Source organism: Anolis sagrei, chromosome 11 (assembly GCF_037176765.1).
Source record: "Anolis sagrei isolate rAnoSag1 chromosome 11, rAnoSag1.mat, whole genome shotgun sequence".
Taxonomy (NCBI): Eukaryota; Metazoa; Chordata; class Lepidosauria; order Squamata; family Dactyloidae; genus Anolis; species Anolis sagrei.
The window spans coordinates 22,842,829-22,859,513 of record NC_090031.1 but is presented as its reverse complement, the minus strand read 5'-3'; the positions used below and the strand labels follow the sequence as shown (position 1 = coordinate 22,859,513).

General features: G+C 45.0%; 1 protein-coding gene across 3 annotated transcripts in view; it reads right to left on the bottom strand.

Annotated features, from left to right (window-relative positions):
- GGNBP2 (gametogenetin binding protein 2) overlaps nucleotides 1-16,685 on the bottom strand; it is a 52,155-nt gene that overhangs the window by 18,326 nt on the left and 17,144 nt on the right. For 2 of the 3 annotated variants that reach the window (XM_060757031.2, XM_060757029.2), the window contains exons 3-7: nucleotides 10,719-10,799; nucleotides 8,708-8,961; nucleotides 8,521-8,619; nucleotides 5,862-5,975; nucleotides 1,601-1,810 (exon numbers count right to left, since the gene is read on the bottom strand). In XM_060757031.2, coding sequence (XP_060613014.2) covers nucleotides 1,601-1,810; nucleotides 5,862-5,975; nucleotides 8,521-8,619; nucleotides 8,708-8,961; nucleotides 10,719-10,799 — 758 coding nt within the window. The remainder of the gene's footprint in view (nucleotides 1-1,600; nucleotides 1,811-5,861; nucleotides 5,976-8,520; nucleotides 8,620-8,707; nucleotides 8,962-10,718; nucleotides 10,800-16,685) is intronic. The other variant, XM_060757030.2, reaches the window with a different exon arrangement.

The window sequence follows — 16,685 nt, the reverse complement described above, 5'->3', positions numbered from 1 at the left end:
CTTGACATTTGGGAGTTGTAGTGGTGGGATTTATAGTTCACCTACAATCACAAAGCATCCTGAACCCCACTAACGATAGAATTGGGCCAAACTTCCCACACAGAACTCCCATGACCAACAGAAAATACTGGAATGGTTTGGTGGGCATTGACCTTGAGCTTTGGAGTTGTAGTTCACTCCGATGATCAACAGAAAATTTGGTGGGCATTGATCTTGAATTTTGGAGTGGTAGTTTCCCTACATCCGGAGAGCACTGTGGAGTCAAACAATGATGGATCTGGGCCAAACCTGGCACAAATCCTCAATCTGGCCAAATGTGAATGCTGGTGGAGTTTGGGGGAAATAGACCTTGACATTTGGGAGTTGTTGTTGCTGGGATTTATAGTTCACCCACAGTCAAAGAGCGTTCTGAACCCCAACAATGTTGGAACTGGGCCAAACTTCCCACACAGAACTCCCATGACTACTAGAACCAACAGAACTCCCATGATCAACAAAAATTTGGTGGGCATTGACCTTGAATTTTGAAGTTGTAGTTTCCCTATACCTAGAGAGCACTGTGGACTCAAGCTATGATGGATCTGGACCAAACTTAGCATTAATACTCAATATGCCCAAATGTGAACACTGGTGAAGTTTGGGGAAAATAGACTAGACAGTTGTAGTTGTTGGGATTTCTAGTTCACCTGCAATCAAAGAGCATTCTGAACTGCACCAACAATGGAATTGAACCAAACTTGGCACACAGAACTCCCATGACCAACAGAAAATCCTGGAAGGGTTTGGTGGGCATTGACCTTGAGTTTTGGAGTTGTAGTTCACCTACATCCAGAGAGCACTGTGGAGTCAAACAATGATGGATCTGGACCAAACTTGGCACGAATACTCAATATGCCCAAATGTGGACACTGGTGGAGTTTTGGGAAAATAGACTTGACAGTTGTAGTTGCTGGGATTTATAGTTCACCTACAATCAAAGAGCATTCTGAACTGCACCAACAATGGAACTGTGCCAAACTTGGCACTCAGAACTCCTATGACCAACAGAAAATACTGGAAGGGTTTGGTGGGCATTGAACTAGAGTTTTGGAGCTGTAGTTTCCCTACATCCAGAGAGCACTGTGGACTCAAGCTATGATGGATCTGGACCAAACTTAGCAGGAATACTCAATATGCCCAAATGTGGACACCACTGGAGTTTGGGGGATATAGACCTTGCAGTTGGGAGTTGTGATTGCTGGGATTTATAGTTCACCTACAATCAAAGAGCATTCTGAACCACACCAACAATGGAATTGGGCCAAACTTCTCACACAGAACCAACATGACCAATAGACGAGTCCGTGATAAGCGGACTGCGAAGGAGCGAGGGATCACTGTACTGTGTTTTCAAATGGTTTTTGGCAACCCCTGGCAACCCCCTCACAACTCCCCAGGGGTCCCGACCCCCCAGGTTGAGAAACACTGAAATAGAAGATATATGACATGATATATCGATATAATTCTGCAGTCAAGCTATACATTTGTTAACAGTGTTCATATAGGTATGTTTAGAAAGAAAGCAAAAGCGCTAGATCCCCGGCTCTAGCCAATTACATACTCATACCCTCCTGCGAACTCGGGCTCAGCTCGGCCAAGGAGGTGGGCAATGAAGTCGGTCTCGCAGCAGACGTGGATGTGGCGCTCGTGGGGGCAGCAGCGCAGGCCCTCGTACAGCGCGGCACAGTAGCCCTTCTCCTTGTTGCAGTCCAGCTCCCCGATCAGGATGGTGTAGGCCCGCAAGACTTTGTTCTTGCAGTCAGTGCAAAACCTGTGCAGTTGAAAGGCGAGGGAAAGGTGAGCTCAGAAACATTGCTTTTTAGACCTGTTACAGCCAGAAGCCAGCTGGCACCAAGAGGTCCCTAGAAAGGCCTGTGTGGAAAAGCCTTCCTTCACACAGGCTTGTATGAGGGTTGAATGAAAAGTAATGCCACCTTCATTACTTGAGTTTGGATGGGAATATTTTAATAAATCAATCGCAGAAATCATCCTTATAATATGCTGTTTAACTACCACTATTCACTTTTCCACATAATCACCATGGATACATTTCTGCCAACGATTGAACAAGCTTTCGGAAGCCGTTACGGAAGAGGTCGACACTCTGTTTCCGCAACCCATCATGCAGTTCTTCCGATAGCCAAGCAAAGCAATAACGTGACCCACACGTTCTTGTGAAATGCCGATTATGCTTGAAATTTCTCTCTGAGCGATACGATGATTGTCCTGAATCAAGTCGTCAAACATTTCTTTGTGAAACTGTATTTGTTTCAGAGTCTTGAAAATGCAGGTGCGCATTAGATACGAAAAGTAATGCCTCCACCTTCGTTACTTGGGTTTGGATGGGAATATTTTAAGATACATTTCTGCCAACGATGAACAAGTTTTCTGAAGCCATCACGGAAGAAGTCAACACTCTGTTTCCGCAACCAGCGTTTTACAATTCTGTCAATGTCTTCATTAGAAGCATAATGATGTCCCTTCAGATCTTCTTTCATTATCGGAAACAGATGGAAGTCAGACAGTGCTGCATCTGGACTGTATGGAGGATGTCGTATAGTGGTGAGATCCAGTCTCTGAAGCTTCAAGTTTGTGCTCCTTCATTTCAGGCGTCAGTATCCTGGGTACCCATCGTGCACAGATCTTCTGATAGCCAAGCAGAGCAATCATGTGACCCACACATTCTTGTGAAATGCCGATTATGCTTGAAATTTCTCTAAGAGTGATACGACGATCGTCCTGAATCAATCTGTCAAACTTTTGCTTGTGAAACTCGGTGGTTGCTGTCACAAGATGTCCAACTCTTTGTTTGTCTCGCTAGTCAGATGTTCGCACCGCAACATCTTTAAACTTACTCTCCCAACGACGCACAGTACTCACATCAACACAATCACCATAAACAGCTTGCATTCTCTGATGAATCTCCTTTGGGGTGACATCTTCTGCTGTCAAGAATTCAATGACTGCACGTTGCTTAAGTCGCATTGACTGACCGACTGCGCAGGGTTCCACACTTAGAAGTTTAACAACACAACTGTTCAATGCTAAGGCTTCCTGAAATTTCTCTCTGAGTGATACGACGATCATCCTGAATCATTCTGTCAACCTTTTGCTTGTGAAACTCGGTGGTTGCTGTCACAAGATGTCCAACTCTTTGTTTGTCTCGCAAGTCAGATGTTCGCACCGCAACATCTTTAAACTTACTCTCCCAACGACACACAATACTCACATCAACACAATCACCATTAACAGCTTGCATTCTCTGATTAATCTCCTTTGGGGTGACATCTTCTGCTGTCAATTCAATGACTGCACGTTGCTTAAGTTGCATTGACTGAGTCTGTGCAGGGTTCCACACTTCGAACTTACACAACTGTTCAATGCTAAGGCCTCCCGCCAAAATGGAACTGTAGAGGAGAGTCTACTGAACAAGCCAGTACATGACACATACCAGTACTGCCATCTCTTGAGGAGTTACGAAGGTGGAGGCATTACTTTTCATTCAACTCTCATATCATGGCCTCTCCAGTGCATGTCATTCGAGCACAAACAACCCACAGAAACAAACTTCTACAAATCTGTCTCATGCATTTGAGCTTTCAAAGGCGGCCCGGTCCCTTTCCCAGGAACGGAATTCTTGGCACAGGATGTGACTTTCTTGGAAGGGACCCATAAGCTCCTTAGAGGCCGGCGCAGGCATAAAGCCGTGTTATGTGGACGGGAGGGGAATATTTTCAGAAAGCAGCTCCCCCATTTTGCACTCAGGATCTGCACAGAAGCCTTTTGTACGGTGTTTCTCGACCTTCCTAATGCCGCGACCCCTTAATACAGTTCCTCATGTTGTGATGACCCACAACCATAACATTATTTTCATTGCTACTTCATCACTGTCATCTTGCTACTGTTAGGAATCATAATGTAAATATCTGATATACAGTATATATTTTTATTCACTGGACCAAATTTGGCGCAAATACCTGATATGCCCAAATTTGAAAAATAGTGGGGTTGGGGGGGGGATTGATTTTGTCATTTGGGAGTTGTAGTTGCTGGGATGGTGACGGCCAACAGAGAGCTCTGGCGTGGGCTGGTCCAGGAGGTCACAAAGAGTCGGAAATGACTGAACAAAGGACAACAACAAGTTGCTGGGATTTGTAATTCACTTGCAATCAGTTAACCTACAATCAAAGAGCATTCTGAACTCCACCAATGATAGAACTGAACCAAATGTGGCACACAGAACTCCCATGACCAACAGAAAATACAGGAAGGGTTTGATGGGCATTGACCTTGAGTTTGGGAGTTGTAGTTACCCTACATCCAAAGACCACTATAGACTCAAACAGTGGTGGATCTGGACCAAACTTGGCAGGAATACTCGATGTTCCCAAATGTGAACACTGGTGGAGCTTGGGGCAAATTGACCCTGACATTTGGGAGTTGTAATTGCTGGGATTTATAGTTCACCTACTATTATGAATCATAATGCAAATATCTGATATGCACAATTCATTGGATCAAATTTGGCACAAATCCCCGATATGTCCAAATATGAATACTGGTGGCATTGGAGGGAATTAATTTTGTCATTTGGTAGTTGCAGTTGCTGGGATTTATAGTTCACTTGCAACCAAAGAAGCATTCTGAACTCCAACAACGATGGAATTGAACCAAACCTGGCACACAGAACTCCCATGCCCAACAGAAAATACTGGAAGGGTTTGATGGGCATTGACCTTAGGTTTAGGAGTTGTAGTTCACCTTCATCCAGAGAGCACTGTGGACTCAAACAATGATGGTTCTGGACCAAAGTTGGCACGAATACTCAATATGCCCAAATGTGAACACTGGTGGAGCTTGGGGAAAACAGACCTTCACATTTGGGAGTTGTAGTTGCTGAGATTTATAGTTCACCTACAATCAATGAGCATTCTGAGCCCCAACAACGATGGAACTGGGCCACACATCCCACACAGAACTCCCATGACCAACAGAAAATACTGGAAAGGTTTGGTGGGCATTGACCTTAGGTTTAGGAGTTGTAGTTCACCTTCATCTCAGAGAGCACTGTGGACTCAAACAATGATGGTTCTGGACCAAAGTTGGCACGAATACTCAATATGCCCAAATGTGAACACTGGTGGAGCTTGGGGGAAATTGACCCTGACATTTGGGAGTTTGCTGGGATTTATAGTTCACCTACAATCAAAGAGCATTCTGAACCCCACCAACAATAGAATCGGGCCAAACTTCCCACACAGAAACCCCCTGCCTTGAAGGGACTTCCTGTCGTGAGCCTCCCTCCAGCCTCACACGCTCTCCCACGCCTGAACATTCACCGAACACATGAAGCAGAGGCATTTATATGCCGCCCTTCTCACCCCAAAGGGGACTCAGAGTGGCTTACAATATGTATTTTCATTCAATATATTATATTATTAGTATAGTACAACATCAGTACTATATATTACTATATTGCACTATACCATTATATTGTAATATTAGTAATATTACATGTAATTTAAATATATAATTATAATTTTAATTATAATATTGTATTATTATTGCTAGTATTATATTGTATTACATTATAAGATTATAAATACTATATGTATATACAATACACTATATTATATTATTAGTAAAGACAAGATGGAAATGTCTTCTGCTCCCCTCTGTCTTCGCTCTGGCCAGAGCAGCAGTTGGTGCCATATAGGGTTTTTTATGGTCTTTGGCGACCCCTCTGAAACCCCCTCGTGACCCCCAGGTTGGGAAACACTGCTTTTGTGTGTCTTAATGGAAGGAAGAGTCTGCGCGCTCACCTGTGTTTTCGCAGATATGTCTCTAACGTCTCTAACAGGCAACTGGAATCAATTAAGACTACTTCGTCCCGGCACTCCTGGGACATGAGTTCCCACACATCCATCCAGCAACCCCTGCAGAGATTACAAAAAAAAAAAGTGGACATTTCAAACTGGGCCTTTTCAGTGGTGGCCCCTGAATAAAGACTCCTCTTTCTAGAGAAAATCATCAAATGAGCTAAAATCATTTCCCTTGTGGTGCCAGGCTGCTTGTATGATCATGTTTTCGTCCCAGCAGCGTTTGCTTTCTGGGGGTTGGTGCTCATCTCCATTTGTAAGCCAAAGAGCTGGCGTTGTCCATAGACACCTCCAAGGTCATGTGGCCGGCATGACTGCATAGAGCGCCGTTAACATCTATTAAGTGAAAATGTGTATGTGTTTATGTGGCGGAGGTGTCCACTTACACAGTCTCCCACCTCCACAAACAGCTTAAACTCCCTGTGCTGAGGAGCCACCAAAAGCCCTCCCTCCAAGAACATCTCAGGTTACAGCGGGCGCTATGAACACGTCTCCCAAACCCTGCCAATATCCTCCCCAAACACCATCCTGCCTGCCAGCCAAGGAATGCTTTCATTTGGCAACCATTTCATCCTAAATGTTCTGTTTTGCCTCTGGAATGGGACATCCCAGGGTTCCTTAATCTTTCCATTGGTGTGGAATTTGCATGACCCTGTCCACTGCCTCTCCCTTAACCTTTTCCTACGGCACACAGAAAACAGGAATTGATCTGCAACTGAACAAGAGGTTTGGGAAGAATTCACCATGATTTATAGGAGTTGTAGTTCACCTACATCCAGAGAGCACCTTGAACCCAACCAACGGATCCAGGGAGGATTGGCCCACGGTTTTGGGAGTTGCAGTTCACCCACATCCTTATTTATGTATTTATTTCCGACATTTATATGCCTACCGGCTCACTCCGAAGGGGACTCAGAGCAGCTTACAAGATATATATATACATACATACAATATACTATATTATTAGCATAGTACAATATCAGTATTAAATATTACTATATTGTATTATACCATTATATTGTAATATTATTAGTAATATTACATGTAATATAAATATATAATTATAATATCACAGTATTATTATTAGTAGTAGTATTATTATTATATTGCATTAAATTACAATATTATAAATATTATATGGATATAGGTAAAGGTATTCCCCTGACACTAAGTCCAGTCGTGTCTGGGGTGCGGTGCTCATCTCTATTTCTAAGCCGAAGAGCCGGTGTTGTCTGTAGACACCTCCAAGGTCATGTGGCCGGCATGACTGCATGGAGCACTATTATATTATATTATATTATATTATATTATATTATATTATATTATATATATTTTACAATAATATAATATAATATAATATAATATAATATTGTAATATAAATAATATACCGTATATATTCGAGTACAAGCCGATCCGAATATAAGCCGAGGCACCTAATTTTATCACAAAAAACTGGGAAAATGTATTGACTCGAGTATAAGCCCCACTATGGGTCAATTTCAAAATAAAAATAGATACCTATTGAGGCATCAATAGGCTAAATGTTTCTGAATATTTACATAAAACTGTAATTTAAGATAAGACTGTCCAACTCTTATTAAACCATTATTCTAACCTCCTTCAATGTAAATGTACTTATTATTAAAATAATAAATATAAAAATAATAAATAATGAAAATGCAATAAAAACAGTAATAAAAGAGTACAATAATAAATGTAGTAATAATAGGGTAAAGTACTGTAAATGTAATAATAATAATAATAATATAATAAATGTAATAATAATAGGGTAAAATACTGTAAAAGTCATAATAATAACAGGGCAAAATAATAAATAGAATAATAATAGAGCAAAATAATGTAAATATAATCATAACAGAGTAAAATAATAAATGTAATAAAATAATACTAATAACAGAGGAAAAGAATAAATAACCTTGACTCGAGTATAAGCCGAGGGGAGCTTTTTCAGCCTTAAAAGGGGGCTGAAAAACTAGGCTTATACTCGAGTATATACAGTAATATAATATAATATAATATAATATAATATAATATAATATTAACATAGCACAGGAGACAAGGTGGGAGCATTCATTGAAAAAACCACATCAAAGATGGCTTTTTCTAATAAATCGTGTTGCTAATTAACTAAATGATATAACCTAACATCACAAAACAAACAATGCCTTTTTCAAATAAGCCGGGCATCGCCGGCTACTCAAGCCATTTAACAATAACGCCAACCACCCCGATTCCATTTACCTGGCAGCTCCCTGGAAAGGTCCATAGCAGAAAGTAATCCTACACTTGCTCTCCTTCCTGTCGTCGTCACTAGTTCTCTTATCTGCACCTAACTTCTCTGAGCTCAGGGCGCTAGCGTCGCTGGAGCACACATAATATTAGAACAAGCATTTAACGGCTACGTCAAGGCGCCCGTCGCTTCCCCGGAACCCTGGCCTCCCCTGGCATCCGAGAACGCCGCTTTCCAAACCCACAACATTGTCCCGCCACAAGGCCCAGACTCCTTGGGTTACACTTGAGCGTCCCAACTCAAGACTTTCCAAGTTTCAGAGTCCAACGTTTACCCCCGCCGCTACTTACCCCAATGGTTTGGGTTTGTGGGTGTCCAAGGAGTGCAACTGGCATCGCTTGTTCTTCTTACTTTTGGGAATTGCATCTATCATGTCATTTAATTTGGACCTTTGAAGGAAAGAGATGAGACATGAACGAGGAGACACGAACGAGGTCACCATTAAATCCGAGGAATGTCTCCAGCCTGCAAACATACCCATGCACGTAGAAGAGCGTGTAGAGCTTCTTGGCGTCCCGCATGCAGCTGGGGGTGACCGAGAGGACGCCTTTCGACCCGACCGTGAGGGGCTCCAGGGCGGGATTCCCCGACTCGACCAGCTGAGAGAAAAGGCGCTCCACGCTGCGGCGGCAGCCAACGCAAGGGACGAGCTGGGAAAGCGCGCTCAGGACTTCCCGAGAGGTCACCATCATGGCAATGTTCAAGTCCTGCTGCTTGAGCATGCTGTGCCGCTGGAGGGAGGCATCGAGAAATGGGCAACCACGTTTTGGTTTTGGAACAAAAAAGGAGCACGACCACAACATGACACTAGAGAGAGGTGGCAACCCTGACAATCTAAATCAGCAAACACATGACGTGTCACAAAACACTCACTAACATGGACAAGGTTTTGAGTACGCTAGGTTGTTTCTATCAAGCGCAGTGACTATGGAACAGGAAACTCCGCTAGAAATAAGGAGCGTGAGTAGAGCGAAGTCTGTTAGTGAGTGGGCCATAGCTAGTGTTGTCCTGAGGAGCGTGAGTAGGTCAAAGCCTGTTAAAGTCAGTGAGCCAAAGCTAGTGTCCTGAGGAGAGTGAGTACACCGAAGCCTGTTAGAGTCAGTGGGCCAAAGCTAGTGTCCTGAGGAGTGTGAGTAGGCTGAAGCTGGTTAGAGTCAGTGGGCCAAAGCTAGTGTCATCCTGAGGAGAGTGAGTAGACCGAAGCCTATTAGAGTCAGTGAGCCAAAGCTAGTGTCCTGAGGAGAGTGAGTAGGCCGAAGCCTATAAGAGTCAGTGGGCCAAAGCTAGTGTCGTCCTGAGGAGAGTGAGTAGGCCGAAGTTTGTTAGTCAGTGGGCCAAAGCTAGTGTTGTCCTGAGGAGAGTGAGTAGGCCGAAGTTTGTTAGTCAGTGGGCCAAAGCTAGTGTTAACCTGAGGAGAGTGAGTAGGCCGAAGCCTATTAGAGTCAGTGGACCAAAGCTAGTGTCGACCTGAGGACAGCGAGTAGGCTGAAGCCTGTTAAGAGTCAGTGGGCCAAAGCTAGTATCATCCTGAGGAGAGTGAGTAGGCCAAAGCCTGTTAAGAGTCAGTGGGCCAAAGCTAGGGTCATCCTGAGGAAAGGGAGTACGCAGAAGCCTGCTAGAGTCAGTGGGGCAAAGCTAGTGTCCTGAGGAGAGTGAGTAGGCCGAAGTCTGTTAGTCAATGGGCCAAAGCTATTGTCGTCCTGAGGAGAGTGAATAGGCCGAAGCCTGTTAAGAGTCAGTGGGCCAAAGCTAGTGTCATCCTGAGGAGAGTGAGTAGGCCGAAGCCTGTTAAGAGTCAGTGAGCCAAAACCAGTGTCCTGAGGAGAGTGAGTAGGCCGAAGCCTGTTAGAGTCAGTGGGCCAAAGCTAGTGTCATGAGGAGTGTGAGTAGGCTGAAGCTGGTTAGAGTCAGAGGGCCAAACCTAGTGTCCTGAGGAGAGTGAGTAGGCCGAAATTTGTTAGTCAGTGGGCCTAAGCTAGGGTCATCCTGAGGAGAGTGAGTACGCAGAAGCCTGCTAGAGTCAGTGGGCCAAAGCTAGTGTCCTGAGGAGAGTGAGTAGGCCGAAGCCTGTTAGAGTCAGTGAGCCAAAGGTAGTGTCATCCTGAGGAGAGTGAGTAGGCCAAAGCCTGTTAAGAGTCAGTGGGCCAAAGCTAGTGTCATTCTGAGGAGTGTGAGGTAAACCTCTGTGTGAGAAAGCTCCAGTGTGAAGACTGCTGCATGTAAAACTACTATGTATTTGTTTATCTGTGTTATGGAATCCCTGTCCTTGTAAATAGTGCAACCATATTATTTTACTACAGAGAAAAGCCTCCTAAACATACATACATTCCCCCCAAATCATTTCAATGTGTCAAGAAGACCTAGAAATTCCTAGAGAAAACACTTCTGCCAGCTTGTCTGGGGAGAGGCAGAGGGAAAACTCACTTACGGATGTCCTTCACCCACAACAGAATGGGAAAAGGGGATTATTATTCAGGGCCTTGCGTACCTGAATGAACTGCTTTAGTTGTGCTCCGTTGCTGTGATGTCCATCGAGGTTTAACACATTATCGGGAAACTCCATCACCATCTGTGCAAAGACAACAGTTACAGGTTAGGCTTCCAAGGCCCCCAAGCCGTTGGCAGAGCTTCCAAGGAAGCAGGCAAACCATTCTGGATGAAAGGGAGGAATATGGCACCAGACCCTAGGACACGGGACACGGAAATCCTCTGTAGGGATCAGTTCTGTAGGCTCGATCTTAAGTTGAATTTGTATGTAAGTCAAAACAGGATATATATGTATGTATGTGGCAGCATTCTTATTGGCTGTCACTTTCACAGGCCACTGCGACCCCCACGAATGATGAACCTGGACCAAACTTGGCACGCATAACCCTCATGACTCCTATATATATATAGTTCGAATTACACTTAAAATTGTATAGATACACACACATTTATACATAAATACATAATGAAGGTAAAGGTTTCACATACATATGAAACTGTACAAAAACAGGGTTTTCTATATGCCATATTACTTCACGTCTAAGATGCCTCTAATTGTAAGGTATATACTAAAGTCATTATAATTGTAATATAATTATAATTATAATACACCATACATATACATACACAAAAGTAAGTATATCTGTGTATGTATGTATGTATGTATGTACGTGTATATATATATATATAGAGAGAGAGAGAGAGTAAAGGTAAGGTTTCCCTTGACATTGAGTCATGTCTGACTCTGGGGGCTGGTGCGCATCTCCATTTCTAAGCCAAAGAGCTGGCATTGTCCGTAGACACCTCTAATGTCAATGGACTGGCATTGCATAATGTATTTTTATTCACTGGTAAATGTGAAACATTGATGGAGTATGCACGCTCCCCTGAGGCAGGCTGTTCGTCGGTTTTTGCCATCTGCTTCTCTGGCTTTGGAATTCAACAAAAAAGCTCCTGTTTTGTAGCAGATTTCCTATGAAGTGGGTGAGGTGGTGGTCCTTTGTGATATTATAAGTTCTTCACAGGAGAAGGAGCATGCATTCTTGTTAATCGTACAATTGGCACTGAACGTTTGCCGTATGTGTGTTCTGTAAGCAGCTCTGAGTCTCCTTCGGGGTGAGAAGGGCGGGGTATAAATACTGTAAATTAATAAATAATACATCTCCCAAAAGTGGATTTCCCTTCCGAGGAATAGTTTTCTCTCACTGTCTGTTGTCTCATCCCTGTCCTTCACTAGGACTGATTTGTAAGTCGGATGTTTGTAACTTGCGGAGGGCTCTTGTAACTCCTTTTTTTTGTGATGCTCCAAGTCCAAGGTTTCCTTAATGATTCCCCCTATGTCCCGTCCCCGCCCCCCGTTTTCAGATACAAACTTCAAACTACAGGAAAGGAGATTCCATCTGAACACGAGGAAGAACTTCCTGACTGTGAGAGCCGTTCAGCAGTGGAACTCTCTGCCCCGGAGTGTGGTGGAGGCTCCTTCTTTGGAAGCTTTTAAACAGAGGCTGGATGGCCATCTGTCAGGGGTGATTTGAATGCAATATTCCTGCTTCTTGGCAGGGGGTTGGACTGGATGGCCCATGAGGTCTCTTCCAACTCTATGATTCTATGATTAACTGGGCCGAACCTCCCACACAGAACCCACATGTGGGCCACAGCAACGCGTGGCAGGGGACAGCTAGTTATCAATAAATATAGATAATAATAAATGTCATAATAATAGAGTAAAATAATAAATGTAATAAAAATAATACTAATTACAGAGTCAAATAATAAATAACCTTGACTCAAGTATAAGCCGAGGGGAGCTTTTTCAGCTGAAAAACTAGGCTTATACTTGAGTATATACAGTAACTCTTCCAGGATTTCCCTTCCAAGGAACAGATTCCTCTCACTTCCAGTTGTTTCATCCCTGTTCTTAACTATGAATCGTTTGTAAGTCAGGTGTTTGTAACTTGAGAATGGCCTTTGAAAATCCTCCATTATAAACACATTAAGGGCCAAAAAAGGTCAAACGTGATGGGGAGAGTAAAAACTTTGCAGCTCTTTCCTGTGGTTTCCTATTCCTCAGGATCCTCCCGGTCTGCTCTGGACACCTCCATAAACACCCAATGCCTCCAAAACTCCCAGGCGCTTTTGGAGCAGAGTCAGCGACCCAACAGCTTAATTACCGCGGTAAAATTACAGAGGAGCAGCAAGGCGGGCGCGACAGTTCTAATGACTCCGAGGCGGGGAAGTCAACTCTCTCTCGAAGCGCCAATTTTGGAGGTGCTCCTTAATTAAAACAAAAGACTCCAAGGTATAATGTTTTCCGCCTGGGCAGACGAAGCCTCGCAAGCGGTTCAAAGCAAGGCCAGTGGCACCCAAATGAAGCATAGGATCAGCTTGAGTGTTATTTATCGTGTCAGGAGTGAACCAAACAGTTGTATTTTTTTTAAAACCCACAAAGTTTGCAAACTTGGCATTCTATTAAATGTCCTTTCACCAGTAGCTGGCCTCTTGGAGTGCCTCTGATATTGCTATGAGAAGGTCCGCCATTGTGCATGTGGCAGGGCTCAGGCTGCATTGCAGCAGGTGGTCAGTGGTTTGCTCTTCTCCACACTCACATGTCGTGGACTCCACTTTGTGGCCCCATTTCCCCACATCTCGTGGTCCCAGAGCACAGTCTGTTCAGCACCTTCCAAGTCACCCAGTCTTCTGTGTGCCAAGGAGGGAGTCTCTCATCTGGTCTCAGCCACTGATTGAAGTTCCGGGTTTTAGCCTGCCACTTTTGGACTCCTGCTTGCTGAGGTGTTCATGCAAGTATCCCTGTAGAGGAGGGGTCCCCAAACTTCTGGCCCGCCAAGGGCACTTATCCAGCCCGCAGAGGAGGAGTGCCCCCCCCCCTCACACACAGTGCCCCTCCTTGGCTGGCTCACGCTATCCGTCAGGCCCAATTGGTAGCGTGAGCCAGCCAAGGGCAGCTGCTCCGTGTGGCCTACTTGCGCATAAAGCACCTTGCGAGGTGCATTACACGCGAGTAGGCCGTGCGGGGCTGCTCCTCCCTTGGCAGGCTCACGCTATCCGTCAGGCCCAATGGGCAGCGTGAGCCAGCCAAATGGAGCTGCTCCGCGTGGCCTACTCACGCGTAAAGACCGTGCGGGGCTGCTCCTCCCTTGGCAGGCTCACACTGCCTATCGGGCCAATGGGCGGCGTGAGCCAGCCAAGGGAGGCTGCCCCGGCGCTCCATGCAGTCATGCCAGCCACATGACCTTGGAGGTGTCTACAGACAACGCCGACTCTTCGACTTAGAAATGCAGATGAGCACCACACCCCAGAGTCAGACACGACTGGACTTCATGTCAGAGGAAAACCTTTAACTAGGAAAATTGTGGAAGATCCAGGGTGGGAGAAAGAACTCTTGTCTGTTGGAGGTAGGTATTAATGTTTCAATTGGCCACCTTGATTGCCATTTCATAGCCTGACAGTTTTTAGGGAGAATCCTTTGTTGAGAGGTGATTAGCTGGCCCTGATTGTTTCTTGTCTGAAGTTCCCCTGTTTTTGAGTGTTGTTCTTTATTTACAGTTATAATTTTAGAGTTTTTTTTTAATGCTGGTAGCCAGATTTTGTTCAGACTAGAAATAGGAAAATTTCCCATTCTCTGCTCCTGGAATTACTGCCTAAAGAGGGCTAGAAAGAACCCCCTCTAAGGGCCCTTCCACACAGCAAAAGAAGATATGTGCAATGTGCATAGGGATTTTTTTATTGATTTTTTTTTTAAAAACCTATAGTCCGGCCCTCCAACGGTCTGAGGGACAGTGAACTGGCCCCCGGATTAAAACGTTTGAGGACCCCTGCTGTAGAGGTTAGAAAACTTTTTCTTGATTTAAGGCATTGGTGTGCTGGCTGATATCCAAACAGAGGATGGACCAGAGATGTCAATGCCTTGGTGCTTTCATTATTGGCTGCTACTTCCTGGCGATTGTCAGGTGGTGCAATACCTGCTAAACAGTGTAATTTCTCCGGTGGTGTAGGGTGCAGACACCCCGCGATGATGCGGCATATCTCATTAAAAGCCACATCCACTGTTTTAGCATGATGAGATGTGTTCCACACTGGACATGCGTACTCAGCAGCAGAGTAGCAAAGCGAAAGGGCAGATGTCTTCACTGTGTCTGGTTGTGATCCCCAGGTTGTGCCAGTCAGCTTTCGTATGATATTATTTCTAGCACCCACTTTTTGCTTGATATTCAGGCAGTGCTTCTTGTAGGTCAGAGAACGGTCCAGGGTAACTCCCTGGAATTTGGGTGTGCTGCAATGCTCCAGTGGGATTTCTTCCCAGGTAATCCTCAGAGCTTGGGATGCTTGTCTGTTCTTACGATGAAAAGCACATGTCTGTGTTTCAGATGGATTAGGAATCAGCTGGTTTTCCCTGTAATAGGCAGTAAGAGCACCTAAAGCTTTGGAGAGCTTGTTCAACCATCTCAAAGCTCCCTGCTTGAGCGGTGATGGCATGATCGTTAGCATAGATGAAACTCTCTGTCTCTTCCGGCAGTGGCTGGTCATTTGTGTAAATGTTGAACATGGATGGAGCAAGCACACTCCCCTGAGGTAGGGTGCAGACACCCCGAGATAATGCGGCATGTCTCATTAAGAGCCACATCCAATGTTTTAGCGTGGTGACATGTGTTCCACACTGGGCATGCGTACTCAGCAGCGGAGTAGCAAAGCATGACATGAGAGGTGAGAGAAGCCTCCCCGCAGGATTGCCAAGACATCCGGGCGTCCCCTGGGTAACGTCTTTGTAGACGGCTGATTCTCTCACTCCAGAAGCGATATGCAGCATGCAACCAAACAAGCAAACCAAACAACCAACGGTCTGAGTGTTAAGACCAGGGTTCAAATCCCCACTCGCTGGAAAAGTGACACTCGGCCTCCAAGGAAAGCAATGAACAAATCTTGCCACGACCCACCATAAGTTAGAAATGACTTGAAAGGCACATAAGTAACATACAACTAAGAGACAGCTTTCCCCTCCGCGCAAACTGCACAGAAAAGCAAAAGCACATTGAATGATGGAAGTATTTCAGTACAATCTTCCTATCCGCAGGATCCGTGTCCATGGTTTCATTTACCTGTACCTGACAAAATACCTCCTGCTTCACCACTTTCCCAATGCGAACGGTGCTAAAAAAAAACTTCCCATACACAGAGGACAAGGAAAAGGTGGGCCGAGGAGCGCGAAACCAGCCCTCCTTTTCCCGCACCTAGACAAGGTGAGCTGGCGCGGCTCCTCCTTCCAAAGGCCAGAGGTCAGGGAGAGAGAGATCGTCTCGCATTCCCAGAAAGCCGAGGGAGTGAACTTTGCTCCGAAAGGAAGGAACACAATCTCCCTCTCACCTTTTTTCTGCTCCATAGGAAGCAAGAGAGGTTTCTCCCAGCCATGGGGCACCACCAGAGGTGGGGCGTTCATGTGAATTCAAGTCCCACGCACTTCGGGCAAGTCACGCTCTCTCAACCCCAGAGGAAACCTCTTCTTGGCAAGGAAACCCTGAGCCAAATTCACTTTAGGATCTTCATACGTCAGAAATGACTTGAAAGCCTTCAACAATGTAGTAAGACACCCGGAACCATGGAGGTGATATACGCATCCAAGGAGAACTCATTCTTTTTCGAAGTTTGCTAGCTCTTCCAGGAGGGTTTGATGCTTCCCCCAAAAGATACCATACAGTTGAGTTGGAGGAGCCAGAAAATTCCCAGAAAACATATCTCTGGAGTAGTGGTTCCCAACCTTTTTTTGACCAGGGACCACCTTAGAGACCACCTTGACCAGGGACCACCTTAGGGACCACCTTGACCAGTGACCACCTTAGGGACCACCTTGACCAGGGACCACCTTAGGGACCACCTTGACCAGGGACCACCTTAGGAACCACCTTGACCAGGGACCACCTTGACCAGGGACCACCTTAGGGACCACCTTGACCAG